The sequence below is a fragment of the Notamacropus eugenii genome, chromosome 2 (assembly GCF_028372415.1).
Source record: "Notamacropus eugenii isolate mMacEug1 chromosome 2, mMacEug1.pri_v2, whole genome shotgun sequence".
NCBI classification, from domain to species: domain Eukaryota; kingdom Metazoa; phylum Chordata; class Mammalia; order Diprotodontia; family Macropodidae; genus Notamacropus; species Notamacropus eugenii.
In genome coordinates this window covers 36,732,920-36,746,470 of record NC_092873.1, presented here as the reverse complement: position 1 = coordinate 36,746,470, position 13,551 = coordinate 36,732,920, and the positions used below count along the sequence as shown (strand labels likewise).

The window sequence follows — 13,551 nt, the reverse complement described above, 5'->3', positions numbered from 1 at the left end:
AGTACTCATGGCAGTTAAACTGTGCCACCATCTTCAGGACTCAAAGATCCACTCATTTACATGGCCTGAAAGGCAGAAGTGCCCTTGAGTGCCCAGGCCCTGTCCTAGGTGGACAAGCCTATTGTGAAGTATCTGTCAGTCCTCATTTGTGTCCAGTTACCCTAGAACATGGCAGGAAGGGAGTTGTCATGGCAACTTGTCTGTTTAGGAGCTGTTACCTCTTAGTTTGAGGGAAGGATGGGAATACCATGGCAAAAATACTAAGGTTTTCCCTTCTCCCTTTCTGGCCCCTCCACGTAATTTCATAAAAGGTTCAAATGCGTTCCGTTGTCAAGAAGCCAGGCATTCTCCAAATCTGAGAACAGTGACCACAGATGAACCTTTTAGCTAATTGCTTAGGTATTTGCTGTAGCCGTATCAGACATCATAGAACCCAAGGAGGGTCTGTGTCAGTTAGACAAATCTTTGTTGATGTCTTCACATCCAGTGTTTTACGAGACAAAAAAACTGCGTGAATTTCATTTACTCTGCTGACTCAACAACAGCTCTGCAAACCGTACCTAGATTTACTTATTTTATTGGGGAAAAAAACCAGAAAATTTGTAGATCAAAGTAATGTAAATTGTTGAATAAAAGTTTTAAAGTTTATAAGGTGTTTGTGTGTTCCATTTGACCATTTTCTGTTTGCTGACTTGAAGCCCTTTCTGAGAGCAGTATGAGTAATCGTGTTGACTTAACTGTTAGGCATTTTCAAGGTGAAAGGATAAAGTATTTGAAGGCCAGGATTGAGCAAGCACAGATAGACTGGCTCCATCTTCTCCCCTCCATGTTATAGTCCTATGAAGTTAATTCAGGTAAAAGAATAACTACTGGACTTTAGACAGTTCACTGGGACATTGAGTAGTGAGGAAGGTAAACTTCGGATACTTGGATGATGTCGTGTCCACCCACCACTCCCCTGTGCAGAGAAAAAAAAAAGTGTGGAATTCCTCCTAGGATGAGGAAAGTATTTTAGATTAATGCACACCAGCAAGAACGTGGTGCTAGTGAAGCAAAAAGTGGGTTTATAGGGAGCATTCTGCTCTCCTGAGCAGCCTGCAACTGAGAAACATTTTGGTCTTAATTCATGACTGATCACAACCTGGAACTTAGGTACACAGGATGGATCTGTTATAGAATACAGGGAAGAAATAATTTCTTTTATCCCTGAAATGGAGATAAGAAGAACATGTAGCTGAGCCTTACCTAGTCATATTTTCATGTAAATCCTGCAAAGACAAAATCTACCTATTTATTCAGTGCACTTTTCTGAGCCAGAGTTTTCTGTTTTTACATCAATATTCCTTGCACATGTATTTCCTTAAATATGTTGCTGCTACATAAATGTACTCCCTTTGATGGTGTTTGAACCTTGCATTTACAAATGCTTGGAAAGTAGTGGAGGATGCTATTTGTGCATAACCAAGATAAAGTCCAGTCATTTGGAAGCCAGTGCTGAGGCGTCACTGACCAAAACTTTACCCTGTGTCACAACTCACATAAAGGATATTAGATTTCCTATAAAATAGTAGAATCCATTTCCATGAATACTTTTGCCTGTGGAGGCAACAAAGAGCAAACAGATGCTTGATGGTTATTTACACCTCTTGAGCCCTGTAACTTTGGTCTTGGCTTTTTCTTTTAATGACATTTATTGAGAATTTTTAGCAGTTCACAAATCAAAAGGGATGGCTTATGAGCAGTACAATGAAACCCATTTTTCTTTTCAAAGCAAGTAATAGAATGATTTTAGATTACTGGTGGCTTCCTCCAGTTTCGGGGAACCTACTGCTGGATGCGGCGGATTGACTGAATCTGGAAAGTCTGGGCGTGAGAGCCCCATTCTCTCCAGTGCTTATAGTCACCTCCGTGGTGATCACACTCCAAGATGTACTGGTACCCACGGTATCCAGGATATTGGTAGCAGACCCATCTGAAAAAGCCCAAATAAGCACCTTGTTACTGAAAGGGAATGAAAGCCAAATCTAACACTTGGAGACTGAACTAGAAATCCTACTAGAACCCAATTTGTGAAACGTAATGCATTCTGTGAAACATTAATTCATGAATGTGGTGAAGTCCATTTTCACCCCAGAATGCTTTGGTATCCACTCCTCTGGTGTCAGAAAAATATTTTTTTGCACTTGGGCTAGAATGTAGATTAGGAACTACATTACATGAATGCTTATGGGGAATGGAACTCAATGACAACCCAAAAAGCCCCATCAATAAGTTAAAAATTGATCAGTGAGGGAGGTCTGCGTACTGTTATGAAGAGTTAGTATTTCTTTGGTCAGGTTTTTTTTTAAAGGCATTTTTAGGCATCTTTAATGCTAAAATGGTAAGTAAGTGTAATGCAGCTGCATGAATGCTCCAATGCTCATAGGATGTGAGTTGCAAAAAAGCCTCAGAGATCATCTCATTTAACCTCATTTTGCCAATTTAGGAAACAGACCCAGGAAGCCTAAGTGACTTGTCCAAGGGTCACACAGGTTCTAAGTGTCAGGACTGGAATTTGAACCCATGTACTCTGACTCAGATCCAGCACTCTTTCCAAATACAGGTAAGATTCCCTAACATGAATTTATCAAAAAATCAATAAAAAAGGAATGATGTCATGGGCATGTGTCTACTGATGCCCGAATCCCATTTTGAACTTACGCTCCACACTCGATCTTCATGGAACCAACTTCATTGTTGCACCAGCCCATGGCTTGCAAGGAGGGGTAGTCATCACAGATCTCCCACTGGCGGCCAATGAAGTTCTCTTTCTCAAAGATCATGATCTTGGATTCCTTATGGTTCTGTAACCCAAGAACAAGAGAACCTAACCTGGCAGTTGCTCCAAAACTAGTTTTGTTTTTCTCAATTCTTTGTAAAAAAAATATATATCTTTTAAGCTAGTCAAAATAATTATACACCTAGAATAGACTTTACTTGATTAAAATAATTTGGGGCTAGAGAGAGTTTCAGGGATCCTTAAGCAAACATTTATTTTTTGATGGTCTAGACCTGATTCTATCAGTGTAAGGAACTCCTGGCATGGAAAAAACCATTCTCTACTGAATCAAATAGGCAGAGAGTGATGTGATATACTGAAAAATTGTGGACCACTGATCACAGCTAGTGCTATCAGAAGCAGGATTCAAATTTGGCTTTTTCTGATGCCAAAGCTGATTTGTGATGCTGTACTACCTTTTAAATGAATCATATATTCAAGATGAGCATCCTTTCAAAGGAAATGAGCATCCTTTCAAAGGCAGAAAGTCCTTCTACAATATCCAGTGGTCACTCAGCCTTCCTTGCGCATTCAGAGAGTAAGAGTGCACACCTTTAGGAAACAGCCTGTTCTGTTGTAGGGCAGCTTTCATTCTCAGAAAGTTCGGGGTCAAAACAGCCTTGGGCAGACAGATGAGGCACATCCTGACTTACTTCAATCACTTGCCCAGTTTTTGCAACAAATAAAGTGCCACTCAAATATAGCCAAGGGGAATAATTTGTCTAAGGAACATCCTCTTTCCTGTACCACATGGTAAACTCAGCTGCCAGCCATCTATTCTTAAACATTTAAGGTAAAAGTAATCTGGTTGGGTGTCATTTACACTTTGGTTACCTGCACCATGAGGCTTTCAGCTTACCTAGCTGATAAAGCAAACACAAATGAGAAAGAGCCTCCTCCACACCATCCCTTTGGACCATTTCTGTGAAAATCTAAGGGAAATAATGGTACCACCATCTCTCATTCACACACGGACCATAAGCTTCAAGCTACTCACCGCGGAGCAGATTGGGCGAAAGGACATAAGACGCTCCACGTGGTAGGCATTGCTCCCACTCCAGGCCTCCCAACGTGGGTACTCTCCTCTCTCCAGGACAAACTGCTGTCCACAGAAGCTGGTGTGTTCATAACCAATCCATCTGTGGAGACATGGATCAAGTCAGAGCCCATAGAGACTAAAGCAACAGACATTGTTCAGTTAGATATATTGACTCTCCCAAGGGAATCATCCAGGAGCAGCACCCATAGGATCTTAACTCATGGAATAGGATAATTCACATATGTGTAACCATTTATAATTTACATTATTTCATCTAAGTCACAACTTCATTCACCACGATGGCACCAGGGACCAAAATGGGGAGGGTGATGGATGGAATTTTTAGCTTTGTTTTTTTTGGGTAATTTATTGCACTCTTTCAGTGGAGAGGTTGAGAGTTTATTGGAAAACTGGGGTTCACCTGATCAGAACCCATATTATAGATTTAGAGCTGGAAGAGATCTTAGAGGTCACCTAGTCCACTCTTTTTTTGTTTTTTGGTAGATGAAGAAACTGAGGTCTTAAAAGATTTACTAAATTTACCTAAGGTCACATAACTAGTAGATTTGCTGTTTTCACTTGCTTCAGTCATGTTCGACTCTTTATGAACCCCTTTTTTGCGTGATTTTCTTGGCAAAGATACTGGAGTGGTTTGCCATTTCCTTCTTCAGCTCATTTGACAGATGAGGAAACTGAGGCAAACAAGTGAAGTGACTTGCCGAGGGTCACCAGCTAGCTAATAAATGTCTGAAGCTGGATTTGAACCCAGGAAGATGGGTCTCCCTGATTCCCAGCATTCTATGTATTATCTGCCTGCCTAGATTAGTAGGTTATAGAGTTGGAATTCAAACTCACCTCCTTTGATACCAAACTGGATGCTCTTTCTGCTATTTCTTTCTGCCTGATAGCCCATCTAGGATCCCAAGAATGCTCTAACTTGAGAATCTACCTTAATTTTTTTTTCCCTACTCAAATTCCATATTTGGAGCTCCAATTCCACAATGCAATGGCTTTGTCTTTGACGTGGCTCCATCATCCTCCCAACCTGGCTCCATCACCCTGTTTACCCTCTTGCTAGCTTCCTTTTCCTTTAAAGATACAAAGCAGAGGAATAGCTGTCTGCTGAGTTAAGAGACTTTCTAGGTGTCATCAGGCACCATTTCCTTGGATCACCCAAACCTAGAGCCCTAGAGTAAAAGAATAAGAGTTTGGGACTTTTCTCCACTCAGCTGACCCTGACTCTAGGGTTCTGTGATCAATGAGGGGAAACACAAGATGGAGCATGGGGTCTAGAGTCAGAAAGAGTTGAGTTTACATTTGACCCCTAGCACTTACTCACTTGGGTAAGTCACAACTTTTGCCTGCCTCAGTTTCCTCATTTGCAAAATGGGCATAATAGTAGCCTCCACCTTGCAGGGTTGTTGTGAGTGTCAAGTGAATATTTGTAAGGCACCTAGCCTAGCACTACCTGGCACATCATGTTATATAAATGTTAATTTTTGCTGTTATTATTGTTAATTGACCTCTCACTCTGTTGTCTCCCTTTCCTCTCCACCCCATCCTCCTTTCCTTATTCTGGCATCAATCACTGAGTGAGTGGATAACAAAGTGGACTCTGGTTTTTATCCACCTGTGAGGAGACATGATAGGAGAAAAGGGCAAGATTTCTTGTCAGGACAGAAAGATTGACCATCCACAAGGGGGCCCTGGAAGACTGGGATTTTAAAGTGGATGGTTCTGCTATACTGAGGCTGCAGCTCCCCTGTCTCCTAGGCCTGGGGACAGCCCTCTGGCTTTCTCTGATCTGGGCAACTGTAATGGGGTTCTCTGGACTAGCAGGTCTGAGGGGATGGGGAGGCCTCTGGCTGCAGCAGCAGCAGCCCCTGACCCATGCTCTCTGTCCTGCTGACATGGGACCCTACAAGCCAAGGCATCCCCTCAATAAGGCTGGATTAATGGGAGAACTTTGAAGGGGGTAAGGTTCTGCCTTTGCTATGTGGCATCCTAAAGAGGTTGTAAGATGTTGAATCAAAAAGACTTACTGCAAACACTTAACAAACTGTGCTTGTGATTTAACCTGGGCTTGTGATTTAAATGTCTGAGACTCAGTTTTCTCCTCAGTAAAACAGGTATAATAGTAGTACTTACCTTACAGGGCTGTGGTGAATATCAAATGAGCTATGTACACATGTACATAAATAGCACTTTGCAGACCTTAAGATGTTAATTATTATTATTTTTGTGATGATCTCCAGTCTGGGAGAGTGGAGGGTCTGCCCAGCATGAAACTAGGAATAATTTGAGGCAGAGGACTCGCGGTGCTTATCAGCTCCTAAGAAGAATGGGACTTTACAATACCCACATCTGGTATTAGTGCCCTTAGGAATGGGAGAGTGCCTAAGCTGTGGGGTGAGAGGTGCAGGGGGTGGAAAAGGGAGCAGACCTACTTTGTAATCTGTCAGGTCCCGTGGCGGTGATCTGATCATCCCATTCATGTGGTATCCTTCAATATCCTTGACATTATCAAGCTGATTCAGTAAGCATTCTCCCAACTTCCTCTAAGTCAGGGCTCTGGTGACAAAATCTGTATGCCCCTCTCTCATTTTGGAGATCGTCTCCAAGAGCTGATTTGGTCAAAGAAAAAAATCTCCACCCAACAGCCAACCTGGTGGTATCTCCAACCATCACCACTTATACTCAAAGGTCACATTGATGCCAAAGTTTGTGTTCTCACTGATAAAGCCCTCTAAAACCCAGGATCACCTCCAGACCCTAGCAAGGCATCAATGGAAGATTTCCATTTAAGGTTTGTATTTTAAAATCACTGGAACTCTAGGTATGGTGGGGACTGACCCCCTGCCCCTTCCCCTATAAACTCGTAGAAGTTACTGCTAGAACTTAAAGACTCCCCCTATCTCCTTGCATCCCACACTTCCTTCTCTCTTGGTTAGCTCCTCTCTTAAAGGAGCCCCACCCAAAGGCAGAACTAGGAAGGGACAAGTAGGGCTTTGGCTCAGGGCAGCAACAAGCCAGTGGGACAGACTTCTTCCTAGAGGGTGTTGTAGTCACCACAGTTATCTAGGTGGCACAGTGTGAAGAGAGCACAATGGACTTGGAGCTAGAATAGACCTGGGTTCAAATTCTGTCTCAAACATTTAATAGCTGCGGGACACTTGGGCAAACCACATTTTGGTCTCAGTTTCCTTACCTGTAAAATAGGAATAATTACGCACCTATAAGATAATACATGTAAAGTTAGCTACTATTCCCTACACCTCGTCTCCAGTCCTCTGGAAGCATGAGTCATAGATTTAGAACCAGAAGTCTGTTCACTTCATTGTACAGATGAGGAAACTTAGGCTTAGAGAGGGTAAGTGACTTGGCTGCCAAGGTATTTGAACACAAGTCTTCCTGACTTCCAGTCTAAAATTTTATCCACTATATGAAAAGAAAGAAGGAAGGAAGGAAGGAGGAAAGAAAGAAGCATTTATTAAGCACTTACTATGTGCCAGGAACTCATTTCATCCTCATAAGAACCCTGGGAGGGAGGTGCTCTCATGGAACCACAACACCAATTAAAGGATAGTCCAAGAGACGCCTCCCCACAAAGCTGGGCTACCATCGGCCCTTCTTTGGTTGGCAGGGCTCTGTGTACTTCCAGAATAGGTCATTTGGTAGGGTTGCTGGGCAGTTGGATACTCACGCGCCACATTCCACCTTCAGGGATCTGACATTGTCAAAGCTGCATTCAGAGACATTGGGGCAGGGGCCCGTGAACTCCATCCTCTTGCCCTGGAAGTTCTCCTGGTCATAGATGGTTACCTGTGACAGAAGGAATAGAGGATGGGAATGAGGACATTTGGCAAGTAAGAAACAAGGCAGGTGAGGGGCTCTTTGCTTGACCTTATGCTCCTACTTACCAGAAGAAAAGGTTTTTGTGGTAGGTTTATTTTATTTTAAACAAGTATTGAAATAATTCACAGTAGTTTGGGAAGTCTTAAATCCCCTTATTTTTATCTAGTGGTGATTCCCAGTTGAATAAAGAAATTGTTTGAATAAACACTGCAGACGTGGAGGAGGGTCATGGGACCAGGTTTCTTGATAGACCTTGAGAGAAGGATTTAAGGTGGAGACTCTCACTGACACCCTGATCCACAGGGTCAGCAAGGACGGGGGCCAAAGCTGTAATGGTGGTGTAGGAGCAGAGACCCAGGATTGGAGAGAGAGCTCCTTGGGAGAAGAGTGGAATCTGCTCTGCAGCTCCAGATCCTATGAACTCTAAGGAACCAACTTTAATATGACTTACACAAGGTCACAGTGCTAATAAGTAGAAAAATTCAAACTCAGCTCTCCTGACTCTAGAGACTTTTCCCCTGCTCTACCATGTTGCCCCTCAACAAGGAAACACAGCTTCTGTCTGTGATTCCTTGGGTGATCATAAATTCAAGTCATCTCTCTATTCTGGGTTCTCAGTTTCACCAGCTGTAAAACATGCATGGCATATTATAGTGGATGGGCAGCAATGTGGGACGGTGGGGACAGCCGGCCTTGGAGTTGGAAAGACCTGAGTTCAAACCTGCCTTCAGGCAATTATAAGCTGTGTGACCCTGGACAAGTCACTTAACCTTGTTTGCCTGAGTTTCCTCATCTGTCAAATGAGCTGGAGAAGGAAATGGCAAACTGCTCCAGTATCTTTGTCAAGAAAACCCCCAATGGGGTCACGAGAAGTCATACACAACTGGAAAACATCTGAACAACAACAAATATAGTGGATAGAACTGTGGACTTGGAATCAGGAAGGCCTAGATTCAAATCCTGCCATAGACACTCATTAACTATGGGACCTGTGCAAGTCAGTCTCCCTATCTGTAAAACAAGGGGATCGGCCTCCTTGACCTCTAAGGTCCCTTCCAACTCCAGATCTCTGATGCTACGTACACAAATGGCATTACTGAACTGAAAGCAGTTTGTGTACTTCAGAGGGGAAATGTCCCAGAAGCTCAATTGGTCTGAATCTAGCTCTCCTGCTTTGTATAAAACCTTAATGTGGGCTATGACTGGTGTGGCCTTGGGCATATTTTCTTTTCCAAGATAACTCATCAATGTATTAATATATCACAGCCTGCCACCCCCCCCCCCTTCCCAAGATTACTCCTCACCCCCACCCCAGCCTGTAGAATTCCCTTTCCAAATCAGCAGAAAATCCCTCTCCTTTCTCCTGAGGTCTTGCCTCACACATGGCCAGGGCTGCACCTTGGGGCAGCCCTGCCAGGATTAGCTGTAGACAAAGTAAGGAGCCAGCCAGGATGGCCCAAGGAGAGACATTTTTTAACATGGCTTTCTAAAATACCTCCTATTTTGACTGCCAGAAAATTCCACTCTCCTTGGCATGGAGGTATTTATTTTGTCATAAATCAACTGCTCTGGGTTTCATTGAAGGTTCAGATCTTCTGGTGGATGACACACGCTGGGGGCATAACCTCAACATTAAAATCTTTCCTAGGGCAGACAAATGCTTTTCTTGGCTCTCTAGTGGATGATCAGATTTTACCAGTTGAAAATTAACTCTGTCCTTGGTACCTGCCTTGGGACTCTCACCTAGCTTCTGAGAGCCCGCTTCCCAGCATTCCCTGTCACCAAAGTGGACAGGTATCCATTCCCTGGTCTTCCAGCTGATGGGCTTACCTTCCATGGGCCTAGAGGCCCAGGCAGAGGGTTTGTCTGAGCCATCCTAGCAGCCGGCACGGTTTCTGCAAGAGAAAGAAAAGGTCACAAATGTGGCCCAGAACCCCATTATTGATTCAAATGCACTTCTGCTCCTCTGCCATCTGCATGTCCCCCAAAAGGGGGCAAAAGTGCTGTGAGTTGATAGACGGACTTCTTACAATTACATTCGTGGCCTCATTGAAACTGCAGAATCCAGAAATCCAAGATTGAGGCCTTGGAGGCATGATCTACTTAACTTTCTGGATGAAAGGACTGAGGGCTGGGTGCCAATGGCAGCTAGAACCCGGTGCCCTACCCACTACAGAGACAATCTGAGCACCCTGGACTTGGTGTCAGGAGAAACCTGGGTTCAAATCATACCTCCAACTGAGGGTCTCTGAACCTCAGTTTCTCACATCGTAGCGTGAAGATAATAGTACCATTAAGTACCTATCTCACAGGATTGTAAGGTTCAAAGAAGCAGCACGTATAAAATGGGTGCTAGAGTTCAAGGTAGGTTCTTTAATTGGGAGGGACCTCAGAAACCATCTATTGCAGGCTCCTAGATTTATAGAAGAGGAAACTGAGGCCCAGTAGAAGGAGAGTAATTTAAAATGATGATATTTAGAACTGGAAGGAACTTCACAATCATCCAGTACAAATTCCTCATTTTTACAGATCAGGAAACTGAGGCCTCCAAAAGTTTAAGTGACTTAGTTGAAGTCACATAGCTAATAATTATTAAAGCTAGGATTTCAATCCTGACCCCAAATCCGGCATTCTCCATGGTGCCATTTTATCCCCATTATAGGATAGAACACTGTTTCTAGTCTCAGCCTTGTCACTGACTCCCAAGCCTTAATTCCTTTCTCTCTCAAATAAGGGAGTTGGTTAAGGTCCTGACTTTTCAAGTGACATGTTCAAGGTCACATAGGTAGGAAGTAAGAGCTAGGATTCAAACCCGGGCCTGGCCCTGGGATTTATATGGATGAAGAGCTGGAAGGGGTCTCAGATCTCCTAGCCCTCATTTTAGAAATGAGTCAAGTGGACTTGCCCAAGGTCATGCAAATGGTATGAGGCTCAGTCCTCAGACTTTAAATCCCCTGCTTTCTAGCAAACTGTAGTCAGCCTAATACCATGGGATCATTGAACTAGAGATGGAAGGAACCTTTTAGGCCATCTATTCCACCCCCTGCCCCTTACTTTTTACAGGAGAGGAAACTGAGGCTCACAAATATAAAGTGACTAGACCATGGTCACACAGCTTGTAGGTATCAGAAGTGAGATTTGAACCCAAATCTTTCTGGCTCAAAGTCCAGCACTCCCACTTTACTCCCTTCCAGAAGTAGGAAATTCGGCTGGCTGAGCCGCTCTCCACACACTTGCTGATCCAGTGACTCTTTTCCTTGCATGCCACACTCATCCCTATGTCTTTGCCCTGACTGTTCCCCCATACCTGGAATGCCCCATCCCACCTCTGCCTCCTAGCTTTCCTTCTGCAGGAGGCCCTTGGTCTCTCCCACAACTGGAGCCCCCCTTCGGTATACATGTGTATGGTTATATGGACATGGTTGTTTGCACGCTGTCTCCCCACCAGATTGTGAGTCCCTTGAAGGCAGGGACTGTTCTGGCCTTTCCTTGTATCTCCAGAGTTTAGCACAATGCCTGATATATAGTAGACACTTAATGTTTGTTGACTGACCTGGAAGCTGTTTCAGCCAAGTCATGCTCGAGTTAAAATCAATTCTTGGTACATGCGTATTATCTTTTGGGGGAATTTCCAAAGTTCCCTTTAAAACTTTTCAGTACTGCGTTGACTGAACTGAGAGGGTTGGGGGCAGAGATGACCAGAGTGGTCAACGGTGGCCCAAGGGAGCGGCCACACTAAGTTCAAAGCTGATTGGCTGAGGCAGTTTGGGGGGGGGGTATGCTGTGAAGGGGACAGCTGGGGTGATTGTTCCAAAGCTGCTCCCTCTGCACTTAGCCTGCAGACCCTCCTTAGCAAACTTTGTGGGGCTCTGTGTGTGTTTTAAAGCTAAGATCTTTGTTTTCAGCCATCCCTTCCCAGGATGGACAGCTACCTTAGAGGTACCTCTTCCAAGCAGCAGATTCAAGGACCCAGGTGGCACACCCAGGCAGTGGGGGAAGGGGAGGAGTGAGAAGAGTGCTGGACCAGGAGCCAGGTGACCTAGGCTCTCAACTCAGCCCTGACACTAAATAACGGTGTGGTCTTAACCAAGCCAATTATAGGATATTATTGGGTAATTGGTGGCACAGTGGGCTGGAGTTAAAATCTCCAGTCAGATGCTTACTAGCTATAAGATTCTGGCAAGTCACTTAATCTCTGTCTGCCTCAGTTTTCTCACCTGTAAAATGGCTTTAATAATAGCAGCTACCTCCCAGGCTTGCTGTGAGGATCAACTGAAATAATAATTGTAAAATGCCTAGGGCACAGTAGGCACTATAGAAATATTATTAATAATAAGAGCTAACACTTATAAATATTTCAAGGTTTTCAAAGTGCTTCACACAGATTATCTCATTTGATCCTCAAAACAACCCATTAAGGTAGGGTTATTAATTATTCCCATTTTACAGATTAGGAAACTGAGGCAGATGGGTTAAGTGACTTGTCCAGGGTCACACATCAGTTTTCCCGACTCCCAAGCTCAGTGGCCTCCTATCTCTGGAGGCCACTGTAAAATGAAGGGGTTGGACTACCTGACCTCTGAGGTTTCTTCCTGTTCTAGAGCAAACAGATAAAATATCAGATAAAATATGAACCCAGGGAACTCCATGCTTTAAGCCCTCATCTGTCAAATCACATTTCCCAGCAGCCACTCTTCCCCTCCGCTTCTGCCCCCAAGCTTCCAAAATATTCACTCCACTCTTTTCGAGGATCCCTTGAACCCTGCAGGGGCTGCTTGGGCAATAGTGCCAATCTGGCTCTGACTCCCTTTTTCAGGGGCCCCAGAGGACCTTTCCTCTGGATTCAGGGCTGCAATCTCCACCCCTCACCCCCAATTTACCAGGAATCTGCAGCCACTTCTCTTCAAACCCAAAGCCCTGAGAGCTGGGGGATAGGAATGGGTAATAGGACCCCAGCTAGCTTCACTCACCGAGCTCCCTCTGGACAGCCTGGGTCTCCATCTGGTACCAGCTCAGTCCAGAGCGCGCCTTTATATAACTCGGCCACCTCTAGCTTGTCAGCACAATGCTTTCTCTGCCTAGATCTCTAGGTGATCCCTGGGGCTTTGGGCAGCTCAGTTCCCTGGGCCGGGACTGTCTGGGTTTTTGTTTAAAGGGATCTAAAGTGGCCACCACTGCTGTCTGTGGATGCAGGCCCGCTATGCTTGGGACATTGTAGTGGGGGTTGGGCTTAGGGGCTCTGCTGTCTCCATGCCTGTCTTTGAATGTGGCTGGAAGAAGGAGACCTTACTAGGGCAGGTAACTGGCCTTAGCTACAGGGGCCAAGGAGGGGGGACCTAGGACCCCAGGTACCTCATTTTACCTGCTTAGTGCTTGAATCATTGAAGCCCCCTCCATCCTCAGTGACTTGTGGCTCCTTGGCCCAGTGAGCGTCTCATCTGAGTTTTCCAGGGGCTTAGTTGCCCTGTTTCTCCAAGCAGCCACCTTGATTGAGAGAAGTATCCCTCACTCCTTAGGGCAACTCCACGCATCCATTCCTCTGAAAGTCTTAAACCGTCAGCTATCTCCTCACCCCTCCACCCACAGAGGATTAGGACCCAATCAACTTTTTTGGTCTCAGAGGGAAAAAGTCTTTTAATGAATGAAAATGGGTTTATTGAGGACTTAGTGCCAGCTTGCTGCTAAGGGGCTGGGGTTGACAATAGAAAGACAGAAAGGGAGACCATTCTTTGGTAGGTTCGGATGGCTGCACCTGCTTCTCACTTCCGCTCTAGGGCTTTCACACCCAGCCCGGGACTTTCTGCAGCCTCAGACTTGGTGGAGAATCTGGATGGAAGCC

General features: G+C 44.7%; 1 protein-coding gene across 1 annotated transcript; it reads right to left on the bottom strand.

Moving 5' to 3' along the window:
* Positions 1-1,747: 1,747 nt before the first annotated feature.
* On the bottom strand, positions 1,748-12,713 carry CRYBA1 (crystallin beta A1). Its single transcript, XM_072639830.1, has 6 exons — positions 12,683-12,713; positions 9,543-9,607; positions 7,561-7,679; positions 3,816-3,957; positions 2,701-2,843; positions 1,748-1,972 (listed from the first exon to the last, which is right to left on the bottom strand). Exons 1-6 carry the CDS (start codon positions 12,711-12,713, stop codon positions 1,825-1,827), a joined length of 648 nt encoding a protein of 215 aa, XP_072495931.1. The 3' UTR covers positions 1,748-1,824.
* Between the last annotated feature and the right edge of the window lie 838 nt (positions 12,714-13,551).